This window comes from Chaetodon auriga, chromosome 6, assembly GCF_051107435.1.
Source record: "Chaetodon auriga isolate fChaAug3 chromosome 6, fChaAug3.hap1, whole genome shotgun sequence".
NCBI classification, from domain to species: Eukaryota; Metazoa; Chordata; class Actinopteri; order Chaetodontiformes; family Chaetodontidae; genus Chaetodon; species Chaetodon auriga.
This window is the reverse complement of record NC_135079.1, coordinates 20,178,078-20,193,946: the sequence shown is the minus strand read 5'-3', so window position 1 is coordinate 20,193,946 and position 15,869 is coordinate 20,178,078. Positions and strand designations below refer to the sequence as shown.

Below are 15,869 nucleotides of genomic sequence, written 5' to 3'. Positions count from 1 at the left end.
AGTAACTGACACATATTTAAAGAAATGGAATTTGGTGTGGTGGTAGAATGAATGTTTAATTGGGTTAGCACCTGCCAAAAATGGTCTTGCATGAGGCCCAATGTCAATGGATGCATGCGCTTGGTGGGAATGTTTAGGTCGGTGGGTTTGTTGTGAGGTGTGCTTCCAAATCCAAATCACTTTCTAATCCCAATTACAACTCGCAATCCATGTAACCCAAAAAGAGGTGGCTTCACTCCCTGAACGGACTAACCCAAGCAGGAAATGATGGCTGTAGACCCACTAGCCGCTAGCCTGCTGGTTTAAGTCTCCTGTCATGACCTTCTCTACTGTCACCTCTGCTCACGTTCATGGATGAACACCATGTATCATGTCGATCTACTGCACAAAGAGCTGCTGACATACCACAGGACATTTTCTGCATTAATACATTTGACAGCTTTATCAAGACAAAGGAACATGTCTGCAGCATTGACTGATGCTCTCAAGGTGATTGTGACTTTGTCGCCTTGTTGAAAAGCCTTTTCATTCTCTGGTTGGCTGCCTTTCTGTCATCTGGAGGTCACCTTTTCTATATAACTGGTGTCAGGGTGGAGCTTGTTGGAGGAAATCTGACCTTCATGTCTTACTAAATGGCCTCTAACACACTCCATTAGCTGCTTCTGTTGCTCTTTCTCCAAAACATTTCGTGTTGTTTTCTTGGGCATGGTGTTGGGTTGTTTTGTGGAGCAGTTCAATATATACTCTGAACACTCAAACTGAGAGATGTACGCTTCTGTTTACTCCCCAAGACCCAACACTCCATGTTCTTCCTGCATCAACAGCAGCACCCCAGCATGTAACAACCAGTGTTGGTCCAGTTTCACACATCCATCACTGAAAACTAGCATCATCCATCACAGTTAGTTGGGCATTCTCCTCCTGCAGTGTGTCTACAGCTCTGAAGGTAAAGATGTGCAGAGTGGCAGAGCAGAGAAGAAGCTCATTGACTGTCAGCTCCAACTGCCCCCCCAGCATATTGTGAGACGTCCAACACTGTCTCTGAAAGATGCTGGTGCTGCATCATAAGCAACTCTGTAACCTGTGGCATGCATTCATATCAATCAAAACCCCACGCTTCCTCTCTCTTTCAGGTAGGCATACACACCACAGCTATTTAGTCATATGACATTGTTTTTTCATCTTTTATTCATATCATATAAATTGTATGGCTGTATATAGCTGCACTGTGTAGGCTGAGAATTCTGAGTAGAGTTTCTAAATTTACATTAACTTCTCACATCAAGTCTCTGTGACGTGATGTGTCAGCCTTGCTGGTCTGGTGAGTGGACTGAGCGCGGGTGCTTTGCACGAGTGTTAATATTTGTCAACTGAGACCACATTGGTTGAGCAGATCCCTGTTACTTTCTTTGGCACTGCCACAGCAAATAATTGATGTTTAGCTTGCATCATGTAGAACTTTCAGGGAATACAAGGACTCTAAAAACTTACATGGATGTGAATAGATTAGGCCCTCATCTTTTCTGACTCTGCCCTGTCATAAAAATAATCCTGGTACAATGTACCTTGTATGCCAGAGTATACATCTGAATGCTTTAAAATATGGTTTCCCCCTAAATTCAGAGATGTCTGACAGTCCAACCTTGTAATAAAACCTTGCAAATTCAGGAAAACGATTAAAAAAGAAGCCTAATACCTGCTGACTGACTGACTGCTGAGTGAAAGCAGAAAACAAGCCTCCAGTAGTCCAGAGAGGCCAAAACTAATCCAAAACAGTGTTAATATTTAATTATGAGGTTAAGACTGTGCTTTGGGTGACACATATTTCTGCTATGCCCCCATACAACACTACTAAAATGTAGTAATTAGTTTGGGTCTCAAGATGAACAACAAACTGTATTCAGCTCAGGTCCCTGCAGGACAACAGCAGGAGCATGTTTTATGAGTCTGGGGCAAGGTTATAATAGTATTGAATTTTCAATTAGTTTTCATTCTATTTCAGTTTTGACTTTCAAATTTCATTCTTGTTTTTGTTTTACAGTAGTTCGTGTTCGGGCCAGATAATGTATTACAACTATATTTGTGGCTGCAAACACATTTTGGAGAACTGTGTCATGACCTGGCTCCATCACAACATCTTGGATGTGTTAAGCTGCGAGACATCTTCATATCTGCCCAGAGAACTGAGTTTTGGCTGCTGCTTTACATTCTCCTGGATGCAAATTCAAAAAGTGCAGTCCTAAATGCTTCTGATTCAAATATTTGTATAAATGTTTTATGCATGTGAAGCAGGAAGGGCCGACAACTCTCATTTCACTGTGCAGCCTTGTGCTGCAAAATGACAATAAAACAACCTTGCACCTAAAAAAAACTAAACACTGAATCAATTTAGGTGCATTTCTATTTAATTTTAATTAGTCAGGCAATACCAGGAAATACCATTTCATTTTAGTTTTAGTTTTTCTTAAAGGGCATTGTTTATTTTCAATTTCAGTTCATGACCATTTTATTTTTGCTCATTTCTCGTTTTAGTTTCAGTTTATGATAATGACCCTGGTCTGGCGCTGAAAGGGACAGCTCGTTCAGATTCAGATCACCTTTGTTTACCCACGTGGAGAAATTAATTTGGTCCAGTACACTAAGATCACAACATACTCAGAGTAAAACATATTTGATCACACAGAGACAGAATAAACAATATAGCCAAATAAAAAGTTAGTACAAATGAGTAAAATCAAATTTGATATGGAAGTGAGCAGCTATGAGACCTGTTGATTAAGGTAGGTGGGATTAAGAATGGCAACGTCATCTTCCTAAATAGCAGGCGAGTTACTTTCATGAATTTATGCCAGAGAAAATTTGAAATGGAAATGATGGGTGCAGCTGCACAGGTCACGGTATGTCAACTTAAAGAAATAACAACTCTGAAATCAACATGTTTCTTTGATTGTTGTGACAAACATGAACTCTTCTTGGCAACCATTACAGCATCTATGTATAATGAAAGGGCGTCACTGCGATGGACATGTCACCCACAACAGTTCAGTTACAGCAAAACAGAACAAAAAACAAACCCAACCAGAAATCAGCTCACGAGAACACAGTGTCAGGCTGTAGTAATATCTCATTATTAGGCCTAATATTGGTCCCATTCAGACTCATGATAAAAAAGAAAAAAAAAACCTCCCCACATACTTTTTGCTATACATTGTGCTATAACACTCACAGTAGAGGGGCTCAAACTCTAACATTTGGTTGAGAAAGATATTTAAGAAATGACCATAGCATCATTAAAATAAAAGGCTCTTCATCCATTTTTCTACAAATATCTTCTTGTTAGATTGCGATAGGTTAGATTATGATACTGTGTGTACAAACACACTTGGGAAGGTGCTGGAGAAAAACCCATGCAGTGTCCACAATGGAGTTGATTCATCCTAGGTCCTAAAAAGGTCCTAAGCACTTTTAATGTTTTTATGTACAGCTATTACTGTCGTATGGTGGCACTAGATGAAAGGTCAGGGTGGGTCACCACAATCATTAGGATTGAGGAGAACTGCTGAAGGAGTCCCACTCACTGGAATGTGTTCATGCCCAGCACAGTGTGCATTAAACTGAGCCTGAAACTGAGATGTTGTGCAGTGACCTCTAACTTTTAATGGTCTGTAAAAACTCTTCCTAGCTCTAGCTTGTACTACATGAATAGTATTCTACCTCGCTGTGCTGAGTGCATGGCTGAATGGCTTTAGCAGAATAGAGGGTGGACACACGTGCACAACAACAAATAACAAAATGCACACAAAACCCCATACGAACAGGTACAGGTATACATTTACAGCAGCAAAGACACAGCAGGGAACACACGTCTTTCACTGCGCACTCACACGCAAACCCACGACATACACACACACACACACAAGGGTTAGCTGAATGAATTGACCGTTACGCCACTGGGTTGCAATTAGTGAGACTGTGATGAGCTCTGGGAATCATCCAGCAGCATACATACAGCTGCGATAGAGAGTCCAAGGAAAGGGCAAACAGCACTAGAAGAGGACCTTTCAATCATGTCAGTAACACTTGAAGTTTTGTTGATTTTTATGCATTATAAGAACATCATGAATTATTGGGGACTATCTTAATCACATGGTAACACAAGAACTACTGTGCAAATATGTGATGGGAGAATGTGTAATAGCACAGCTGTATGGATGCTCTTGGCCTGATGTTAATGTGACGTGACTGTAACACTTTGTGGAATTCAATGTGCTTCCTCCAATATTGTGCTAATGAAAGGTAGATTTCCATTGGCTCTGTCTGCATTTGTTGGCATTACAAAACACAAAAGCAGATTAAAGGCTCCCGTGGAAAAACAATGATCCAGATTGTTTACGCAGTTTCATCTTTTTCTGAATGAAATTTTTCTTTCAATTTGTAGGATCCCTAATTATTCATTGTTTTTCCATAATCTGAGCCTGAGGGGCTCAGTGACACTTGGTGCAGGAAGTCAGTCATGTAAGGGAACTTGTGGTCGTTGTACCATTTTGCATTTTAACAATACTATACAATAGATGTTTGCTTTTGGCCTGTGGCCCGCCACTCCAGGGGAAATACCCCTGGTCTAATCATCTTTGTTTGTGTCAAGCTAGAGCCAGTTGACCATGCAGTCAGAGGTCTCACCCTCCCAAGGACTCATATGCATATTGTATGATTTCTTGGCACAATCAGTGTTCAGTGCCAGTGCAGACAAACAGACATGCAGCATATTTGGAGTCTGGCGTTTGTATAACTTCACAGATTAATAATGTTTCATCATTAACTGTAACTGTAGTTCATTTGCATAACCTGAAGTTCTCAGAACCACAACTGTACTACAGCCATACTTAGTTGCCATACTTGGATATTGTACCCAATTGTATGTTAAACCAATCACAAGTCACACTTTCTGAAATGTCAGCTTTTTCAGTCCCTTTATGAGTGAGTATTGCGCTCCTTGGAGTGTGTCACATGGGCTGTGATGTCACCCAGTGATCTCTTTCTGCTGACAAACTTGTCTTATTTCAGATAACATGACTCTTTAAGAAAAAGGACTTCACAGTCTTTGACTTTTCCGCCTCAAAGCACTGTGACAGCCCATCAGCTGTCTCGTTGACTGTCATGTTTTCTACATTCAGTTTTAGGCTAAAACACAAATGTGGCGACTTTTGCAATGTAACTGTATCCACACAAAACACATCGACGTCTTCAGCCGGGTCTTAGGACGCTGACACTGAAGTCACTTCACCGATATCACCAACAGATTTTCAATGCTGGTGACTCAGCACTTTCAGGCCACAGTACAAACAGCTGACATTGATGAGTGGATTAAACCTCCATCAGTTTGTTCCTCTGTTCTCATTGGTGGATTGATGTTAAGCCGTTGAGAACCCCGTTCTCTTTAACAGTGATGATTCAGGTTTAATTCACAGTGCCTCTCTCTCTCACACACACACTCAAACGGGAGGATATTTATGCTCCTCTTCAACTTCCATTCTACCGTTTATGCTGTTTAAAATATCAACCTGTTTTCAAAATTTCTCTTTCACTCTGTCTCAGTCTCTCTCTCCCCTCCTCTGTTCTGATTGGTGGATTGATGGTAAGCTATTTTTGGCATACCACCTGTCCTTTTAACTGTTAAGAGCCTTCAGGTGTCTCAGGTTTAATTTACAATTCAAACCTACCTCTGTCTGTCTCGCACATGCCACATTTGACAGTCTGTTGTGCGCTGTGCTCACTTAAAGCAGACTCAGTGTAACTCCTTTAAAGCATCTGCATACAATAAAACCTGTTATCTTAAAAAGGTAATTTTCTATATGATTTAATAGGACAGAACTGAGGGCTTGCCTCTTCCAGACTTATTTCAGACTTATAGATTTGAGTGTGCCATCCAATTATATGCAAGGTCCATCCATAACTATATTTCTGGCTGCACTGCTGATTGAGCCTAATCCTGGGTTTTGCTGAATCATCTACTATCATTATTCTGTATGATGATTGGGTTGGTTTCAATGTTGACACCGGGCTGGCTCCTTCTCTGTTATGGTCATGACTGCATTACGTCCATCAAAATCAGACGAGTGGCACAACTGCTCGTCAGTATACTGTGTGTTTTCTTTTAGGGTCATGAAAAGAGGTGTGTGACTTGTCTGGATTGTACTGAAGGTCAGCTCAGTGAGTGCTATTTAGGAGTTGGATACAATATGTCAAAGTCCAACACTCATGACCTTTGGACAATGTAGCTTCCATCTTTATTTCAAGCGTTTGTTGAGGAGCATGCTGTCAGTGCAGCCCTGTTTGTGTCCTGTCTCTGTCTGAATTAAGTGATTAATTAACTGAAATCAACTGAGTTAGCTGTGATTTGGAGATAATAATGGAATAGAACAAAACATAAAAATGTCCTTGCCTCATAATGTAACATCATATAGTCCATGTGATAAATATTAAATGAACAGGCAGAATCAAATTGGTGGAAAAACAAGAAAAAAAGGCCAACAGGAAATTCTATTCGTTGTGTGTTTGAGTGTGTGTGTGGAGACGTGCATGTGTACTATTGAGTTGTGCATGAGCTCACATGATGAAGATGTTGATGGGTTTATGATCACAGACACACGAGGTTGAAATATGGTTGAAATACAGTTAACACACACACACAGACACACACACACACACACACACACACACACACACACACACACACGCACACACACACCCCACAAATGGGAATATGGGAATATATAATGGTGATAATCACACAAGGTGACTCTTGTGACGGATCAGGATTGCCATTGGCAACGACATCAGCATTTGAGCGTGTGCAGGGAAGACGGGGTATTGTTCTCTCTTTGTGTATGCACGTTTGTGTGTGTGTGTGTGTGTGTGTGTGTGTGTGTGTGTGTGTGTTTGTGCATATGTGTGTATTGTCTCCCAGGGGACTTGCTGAGATTTATGTGGCTGTAAAGACAAGAAGTGATTCGCTTCGCTGCTGGCAGAATATTATCTGTGTTCAGTGGAGACACAGAGAGGGGAAAGAGACGACTCGGATAACAGAGATGGAGCATGTGCAGGGCCCAAGCCCACTCAAAATGGTGGCTGAGACCACATGCTCTTTTGTTGTACAGACAAAAGAGAGTCATTAAACTCAGTTTCCCAGGATCTTTCACCTTTTCACACCTGTGTGAAACCTCAGCCGTGCCTATGCACGCCATACGCCGTCTCATCATTAAAACCAGTGGACAGATTCAAAGCAGCGTGTCTGTGATGCTCCGGCTTGCTGTTGAGAGACATTCTGCTGTTATGCTGCATATGCTAAAAGAGATACCCTCCTAACCAAACAAAGGAACAAAGACCATGTTTTCCTTACCTCACCATTTGGCCCCGGTGGACTAAGACTGACTTAGCTGTATTCAGCACTTGGGTACGGTGGATTCTCTTTTTAAAGAAATTGAACGGCGACCCAAACTTCACTGCGAATCCTTGATGAAGCTGCATCACTTAATCGTTTCCCCCTCTTTAAGGGTGGTGCCCCGAGGAACTTTAATGTTAATTAAAGTATATGATTTGATATCAGTTTTGATTACCTCTGGTAGCCCAAACTGATCTAATGACACAAGAAAAAAGGTGTGAGAGAAGGAGCAGGTTGCCAGCCTCAGCTCCTACGGCTGTGATGGGTCTGATACAGACCTACTATGGGGAAGACTCGTGGGAAATTAAATGGTTGAATGTCAGAAAAAATAATCATTTTATTTTTGTTAAAGTGACAGGGTGCTCATATTTTCTGTAGATGCCCTTTTAACAGGTGAAAGAAAGCTTCTAAGAGAAAATACAACGTCAGGCAGAAGCTAGTGGAGCAGAGGAAAACATGAGGAGGGGACCAGACGCCTAAGAATATCCAGAAGTTAATTTCAGTGCCACAGCAGAGCCAGCCAATCAGTCCAACATGTCAAGAAACGGGGCCGTGACATGATCAGCGTTGTAAGTTGTAAACAAACCGATGATCAACAGTTGATCTAGTGCTGACCTACTGTAAGTGTTTGTGTGTGAGAAAGCCTGTGGTTTGCTTTGTACATTAAATACATCCCTACGCAACTGGTGACAGGCATGAAACTTGGCACTTATAACACACAGATGTACCTTGCTGCTGCAGGCGAATCGCCTCCCCACAATAACTGTGGGAGGAGTTGTAGGTGCCAGAGGTATCTTCCACGCTCCAAATTTCCATTTCAAAGTTTTCTTTGCTCATTGTCCCTCAGCATCGAAACACAACAGTCTCCTGGAAATTTTAATGAGTGGTTTATGCACAAGGCATCAGTTTGAATTATTTCGGCTTTGTGTCTGAGAATGGTTTTTCTGTCAGTGTGGAAGCAGGAGCCGTTCAGAGGTGCAAATCAGAGCTGCGGCAAACTAATAACACTTCATCATAGCATTTGAAAAGACAGCACATCACATCATATTAGCTAAATTCATCCCAAATTGTCCCAGAATCCAAAAAGGAATTGATTCAGGCTGCCGGATATTTAATCAGATTTCTTCAAGGCCTAATCTTTAGCTTCAGCTTGCCATTAGCGGAGCACAAAACAGAATTTCACGCTGTATAAATTCTTCTTGAAAGTTTCTTGCTAAAAATGAACTGCGGAAGTCAAAGTTGACTTGTCTCCTTCAATTTTTATGGCCACATGTTTGCACCTTTGAGAAGCAGATATCTTCTAACACAGTTGTTCACTTTTGCAGCAACGATTCAACCAGGGGAGTTCATGTCCATCCAAGCCTTTAAGTGCTCCTGATTCACTCACAGTGTGACATTATGCATGCAGAAAATGAAAGGCTGACTTTTACTTTAGCCCAAATAACTCTTCTTACATCACTGTGATAGTATGCACTCTGAACAAACCCACTGACTGTGAGCGCTCTATTCAAATGAACTGAACTCAGTGTAATGTATCACTGTCTAAAATGAGACGCTGAGCAGCTAAAACTGAGCCCCTGTGCCACTTAATGTCTTTGTCTTAATGACAAGGAGACATAGTATGAGCTGTAACATGCATGATCATGAACAGGAGTTGTGAACATAAGATTAGCTTCCTTTACAGCGCACTGAATTCTACAACAAAGGTGTTTTTCAGGGAGCAAAACCTTTGGCAAAAGGTTGTGATCATCGTAAAGTGACAAAAAATTTTCAAAACTACACTCATAGTAAAAATTGGTTATATCTTATATTATATACAGATATTAACATATCCACACATCTCAGTAGCCATCTCACTATGCAAATGTACACACGGTCTGTCTCCAGTTGTGTCTTCGTCTTCACCTAATCTTTTCTGGTGGCAAGCAGATTTCTCTGACCTTTTCTGCACAGAGAAAGCTATTAGAATTTAAAATGGTGTGGTCTATTGTGACAGTTTATAGTTGATAGTTCTGTTTTCTGTTGAAAAAAAAATAGCTTTATTATTAAGTGCACCTAGGGAAAAAATAATCTGGTTTGTTCCATGTTCACAGTGGCTTGTTATAAACAAACCAAGGGCTCTAAACAAGAACTCACATGGACTGACAGGTCGGTTTATTGAACAGTTTTGGGTACAGCAATCAGCATCATCAGCACTACGCCAATAAGGGATATCAAAACAGTCATTTTGTGTTTATCGAGGCTGGTTGTATTATTACTATGATACATAGGTAACATGGGTAATGACAGTTACTGCAGGATTTACTGTGCAGAAGTGGAGGGAAAGGTAGACAAAATGATGTGTCTAACACACAATCAGTGGGCTTTCAGGTGTGAAAGAGTAATGAGACTGCACCAGTCATCTGGATATACAGTCCGTGGAGACAGAGAACTTACTGAGAGCCTTCATTTCAGCAGGGCTGAATTATTTAAATGAATTGACAAGTTACTGCAGTCACTGCAGTTGCAACATGTAACAGATAGGAATGGAGTTCAGTCCCCGACACTGCAGTTGTTCATTCCTATTCGATTTGATGCCAGTGAATCTTTCCAAAACACAATGACCGATGTGGTGAATGGAAGCAGAAGTACAGCATTCCAGGTGATATGAAGAGTTTCTCTAGTCCTCGAAGATCAACAATATGCTCATCGAGCCACACACCAAGGAGCAACTTCACAGAGACTCTGGCATACCTGGTGTTGTTGGCTGTATTGATGGTATTCGTGTGAATCCAGGCACCTTCTAAAGCGAATACCTTTTTGTAAACAGGAAAGGCTTTGACTCAATTAATGCTAAGTTAGTGTGTGAGGCGGTTGTATGTGTCTACCCATGATGCACGCGTCTCAAGGTGGAGTCCACTGGCACAAGTGTGCGAGGGGGGACAGCTCTTTGGTAAACACACTGTCACAGCGGGATTTACAAGACAAGTTTCCATTTCTCGAGCTCAGACTTTTCCACCGATAACCTCTCCATCTTCATCTCCACTCTCACGATTATTTCACCAGTAACACAGACTGGAGATCCGGATCTCTTGTTCTTTGAGCAGGCACAGTTGCCGTATTTTCAGGAGCCGTTTGTGGTGCTGAAGGCAGATTTAGATTCTCTGCAAGAGATGTCGCTTTACTAAAATAAAACTTGCTTCATAAATTTGTGTCCTCCACACATACAGTGAAAACAAGTTTATTACTATTGCAGTTTATTAGTCTGCAACTTTTTTAAGAGCCCATGTTATCTTTATGACTAGTGTGTGATGAACTTGCATTTGATGTGGAAGAAAAACTCGAAGCCCCTTCAGCTTCAACTTGCTTCTCTTCCGTTAGGCCTATATAGCTGTCACTGGTGTTACGGGGTCCTAGCCCATTAAATGCTGGCGGCGGATTGTCTCCCAACACATCCATGATGAAAGTGCTGGAGGGTAAGATTTTAGGACGGGGTCCTCCATTAGTTAGGAGTTTTTTGCAGGCAGGCTGAAGAACAACTTCCTAATCCACCCTCTGTTTCACTGACTGCCACTGTTCTCATCTTGTGTTTTTTTTTAATTAGTTATGGCATTGTTTTGTTTGCATACTAATGTTTGCATATAGTCACTGTAGAGTTCAATAATTTGTCTTGTTTCACAATGTTGAGTACTTTAACATGAATTTCTTCATCAGCAGTTGTTTTTAATCTACTCATTGGCACCAGGAAGTATAAGTCTGTCACCATAGCAACCTGAACAGCGTGGCACCATTCACGTGTATCACACGGCTGATGTTGATGTAGCTACACTTACTTTTTTTGTCCAGCTGGTACAACTGGCCCCTGGGCATTTTTTTAAAATGAAATGAATGAATGATACATAAATACAGTACATATTACAACACCTGTACAGTGTGTGGGTCCATGTGGACGTCTGTACTTACAGGTGGTGGGTTTGTTACAGTTGTGCCCGTGTCTGAAGTACTGTGGGTTCTCTATGACGGGGATCCGGGTCATTCCAATCACCACAGCATCCGAGCCAGCATCCAGCGTACAGGGGCTGATAATACCATGATTCACATGATGAAGGGGGCTGGCAGAGTCTTCTTCACCGCTTATCACTGCTACTGGTCCTAGAAAGACAGAGACAGAGAGAACATGGACTGAATGAATACCTCTTTACTTTCAGAGTCACAGACTGAACACATGTAGGTGAAACAAAAGCCAAAACCCGAGGAAACATATGAAATTGTAATTCCGGATCAGTTTCTTCATACAAATCCTATTTTGTAATTGAAAAAGGAGGATAGAGGGAAGACCAAGGGGAGGGATGGGAGGCAGAAGGAAAGAGAAATAAAAAGAGTTTAATTTTAATTTACAACTGACAGCCAATCAGCTACAATTCCATCAGTCAACAAACCAGCATCCAAGCAGCTAGTTCATCAGTTGACCAGCCAATCATCTACACAGCCAGACTCTCAGTCAACCAGTGAATTATGCTCTCACTAATGCAGTTGATTATTCAGTGAGTCAGCAACGCTGCTGGGTACTTAGTCATCCAATCTATTAATCAGCAAGTCAACTAGTCAGGGTCATACAGCATTCAGACCTCATCCAATATTTGTATCATTAAAATGAAGGTTTTAATCAGAATTCAACACAAGATGAGAATTACAATATGTCATTCAGAGTAATGTATCAATAGAGTTAAGTCAATATTAATTTCAGTCTTTGAAAGCATATTACTGCTATGCATCACATACCAATAGGGGCTTCATTAATAACAGGAGAAGAACTTTCAGTAAAAATTGGGGTGCAGGCAGAAAAAGGTTCTGAAGCTAATGCAAAGGATTAGGGCTGTGGACAAGATACAGCAGGAGAAGCAGAAAAAAGATGCTTCAGGAAGTCTGGATTTTAATGGAGCCAGGGTTTTATTTTTATAGTTTTGGTCATCATTCTTATCAGTTCGCATCCTGCATCCCCAGGTCTCATCTTATCGATAGGAAGGGTGGGGAACACAATGAAAATCAGAACTAGCCTTTAAAAGGAGAAGAAAATAGTTTAGAGTTAGTTGTCAAGGAAGAGTCTGAAGAAACTTTTGAGGTAGATTAAGAGCTTTACAGGTAGAGGAAGAGCTTTAGTGGTACATTAGTGGTCTGAGGGGCAGAGGATGAGGTTCAGAGATACGGGAGGTGGTTTAAAGGTGAAACTGGAGCTTCAGAAGCAAAGCGGGAGTTTGGGGGACTATTGAAGAGGAAGTAACTGCCGGGATGGAGATGATTTCCTCAGATGTGGAACAAACTACATCACAGCATGCACTTTAACTGCAAAGTCACTCATACGTATTCATGAGGTGGCAGGATCTGATGTTAAATACACTTCAATTTTATCAAAGCACACAGTCATAGCCAAACACCTGGAGTATCAGGTTTTCCTGTCAGTAAATAAATGAGAAAGCAGCACCAATACAAGATGTCCAAGAAGTGAATTACCGGGATCCATAGCACCATGGATGGATGATCATGTTGGAGCATGATTTCTAATTTCTCTGGAGGGCACTTGCAACATTAAAATGTGATGATCATCTTAATGAAGACTGAGAGACTTCCCAGTAGTTCCTGATGTTTCCAGGAGGGTCCAACTGCACACTTCACGCATGGGGACGCAGGTCTTGTAAGCCAATGGGATCAGAGCAGGGTCACCAGTGGCTGTGTGGCTTTTTCTGGATTTTCACCTCACTCGCAGCAGATTTTTTTCACACATACGTTACACCACTGTTACTCTCTGAGCAAATCTGACTTAAACTGACTGTAAAGCCAAAACATATTTGCCCTCAGACTTCTGCGGCATGTCACGTACGGAGACCCTACTCTCTTCCTATTTACTCACAGGCCTGAGGTCTCCTGTCGGTGAGACCCACTTGGATCTTTTAGACCAGTAATGGAGAAATGTAACTTAAAAAAAAGATAGAATGCAAAATTTATTGAGGACGTACTAGGAAAAGGTGGAACTTGATCAAACAAGATAATGATCCCTCTACCATACATTCCTGGTTGTGGTTGTGTGGTCACCATGTCTGCATCGTCATATTTTGGAGGGAAGCATATGTATGAAAGGGACAGATTTCCACTTTGGATGTAGAGGTCATGTCCCCGTCACTTTTAAAAATGATAGTATTTTGTAACCACTATTTTTAGTTGAGTTTGATCTGTTCATTTAAACATCTCTAAACAATGTCCTCTGACTGTCCAGCTGCCAAAATCCACAACGGCTGATGAAGTTATCTTTGTCACTGTAATTATGTGTGCTGGCTTTACGAGCACCAGTGAGACTTTTCTGGACATTTTGTGACCTGGGTTTTACCTCCCTCTCATGCTTTTGCCAAAATAATAATAATTTGATGTATGTTCTCATCTACATTTAATGTTGTCTAAAAAGATGCTATATTGCACATCAATCAAAGATAAGGCAGGAAAGGGTGCAAAGTATCAGGTCTCAGAGTAAATGTGAAGGTGATTTTAAGTGAAGTTAATGCATTACAGAATTTTACATTACATTTAAATTTATTTTACTACTATTATTTTAGAATGCAGATCATCACAATGTGTTATTTGCTAGGTTAATATTGTGCGCAAAATAGCATTAACATACCTATATTTTCTCAAAATTAATATCAAGATATAAATGTATAAAAAAAAATAAAAAAAAAAAACACTGAAAGAATATGAAGGTGCTTCAACAAAAAGGTGGATTTTCTTTGTCAGTACACCCCCAGCAGGCCAGGAGCAGCACTGTGGAGTAGAGCTGTATAAAGCATGGCAGGGAGTCTGCTTTGTAGTCCACATAGTGCAGTCCACTGGGAGCTAAACTCACAGGAGGCCACAGAAGGCAGATAAACAGCATGGACAGGCTGCCATTCCATCACAGAGCTCACACACACACATAGGCGCACACACACACTTTCACACCAAGAGCTACTTTCAGTCTCAAACCCATTTGAGCTGCATGTCTTGGCCCTGGAAGCCCGACACCAAGTACTGTGGGAACATATTAACTCCATAGAAATGAGCTGGGTGGAAACTGATCCAAAGCAATAAGACCTGTTCTGAGATGTGGTCGGGTCCACAAAGAATATACTGCCCCTATTATGTTCATGGTTTGGTCCTGTTATGAAGGAAGCAACTCTCATTTGTCATTCTAAACTGTATTTAACTCCGTCTGTACCCATGATATTTCGTCTTGTTTGTGATTTACAGTCTAGGTAAGTCAGAGTTATCACATTCAAGGTCTTGCTACTGTGACTGTTATGACTCAATGGGACGTCTGAATAGAGCAGAGACATCAATAATCATTATTGTTGCATATATTGTTATTGTTATTAGTAACATCTGTGCTTCACCAACTATGACAAGTTATATGCTGTGAATGTCTGCTGTGAAAAATCTGCTGTCAGTCTAAAATTACTGGACCATATTTAGTCCCAGGACAGCTATAATTATTTTTATTTTCTACTACTCTTAACTACAGTGAAATGAAATAGATAAAATCTAAGCACAAATTCGTAATAGTTATGACCACATATGCACATAGATCTATGTCTTCAGGAATTCACACACAACCTCACAAACACTTGTTCTCCATGGCAAATTTCAGCCTCATAATTAGAAATCTGTGGTTGTCAGAGGGTGGGCACAGCTTTGTGGACCAATGAACAGATAGATTTTTGTGGACCCACTGATGCCTCCTGCAGGGCTGCATGACAAACAAACTGACTTATGAAAGGGGGCCAGGATGAGCAATGAAAAAGGAACTCTGCAGCCTGTTTGCAGTCCAAGCAGGACTGACCAATCATGTTTGAGCGGGTTTTGGCTGCATGAAGATAAACAGTCCATGTAGAGCACAAAAGAGGAGGAACGCACCACGTGAAATGCAATCTCGGAACCAACTGGCTATCGTTTGACAACAAATTAGCTTTATATTATTATTATTATTATTTTATTGTCTGCATTCATATGCATATATCTGTTTCTAGAGATTAGCCAAAGTGTTGTCTGGACCTAAAACAAGTTGCTAATTGGACAGTAAACAATGATTGGCACACATAAGAGGAAGTCTTGGTCCGAGATGTTCTTGTATTGGTGCTGACCGGTCTGCCTATACCAGAAGCCTCAACACACTGACGATGATCTTGCCGCCAGAGGCTCAATCGTCATCAGAAGACAGCCGCTGGGTTGCAAGATTAGCTGGTAAGTATCAAGAAACTGCAGTACAGAAATGTCAAAAGATGGTAAATGAAGCATTTCACACAGTCTAAATGACTCATGGGTGGCTTTATTAACGACCAACAATTAATTTACCACTCATGGTCACTACTACTAGTATCTTAGTATCTTAGTATCATCTTAGATACTACTATTATCTAAGATGATT

At 41.0% G+C, this 15,869-nt stretch overlaps 1 protein-coding gene across 1 annotated transcript in view; it reads right to left on the bottom strand.

The window, feature by feature from the left end:
• The window catches only part of LOC143321893 (NT-3 growth factor receptor-like), a 218,276-nt gene that overhangs the window by 44,899 nt on the left and 157,508 nt on the right, over positions 1–15,869 (bottom strand). The window contains exon 13 of the mRNA XM_076732604.1: positions 11,384–11,572. Within this exon, the coding sequence (XP_076588719.1) occupies positions 11,384–11,572 (189 nt within the window). The remainder of the gene's footprint in view (positions 1–11,383; positions 11,573–15,869) is intronic.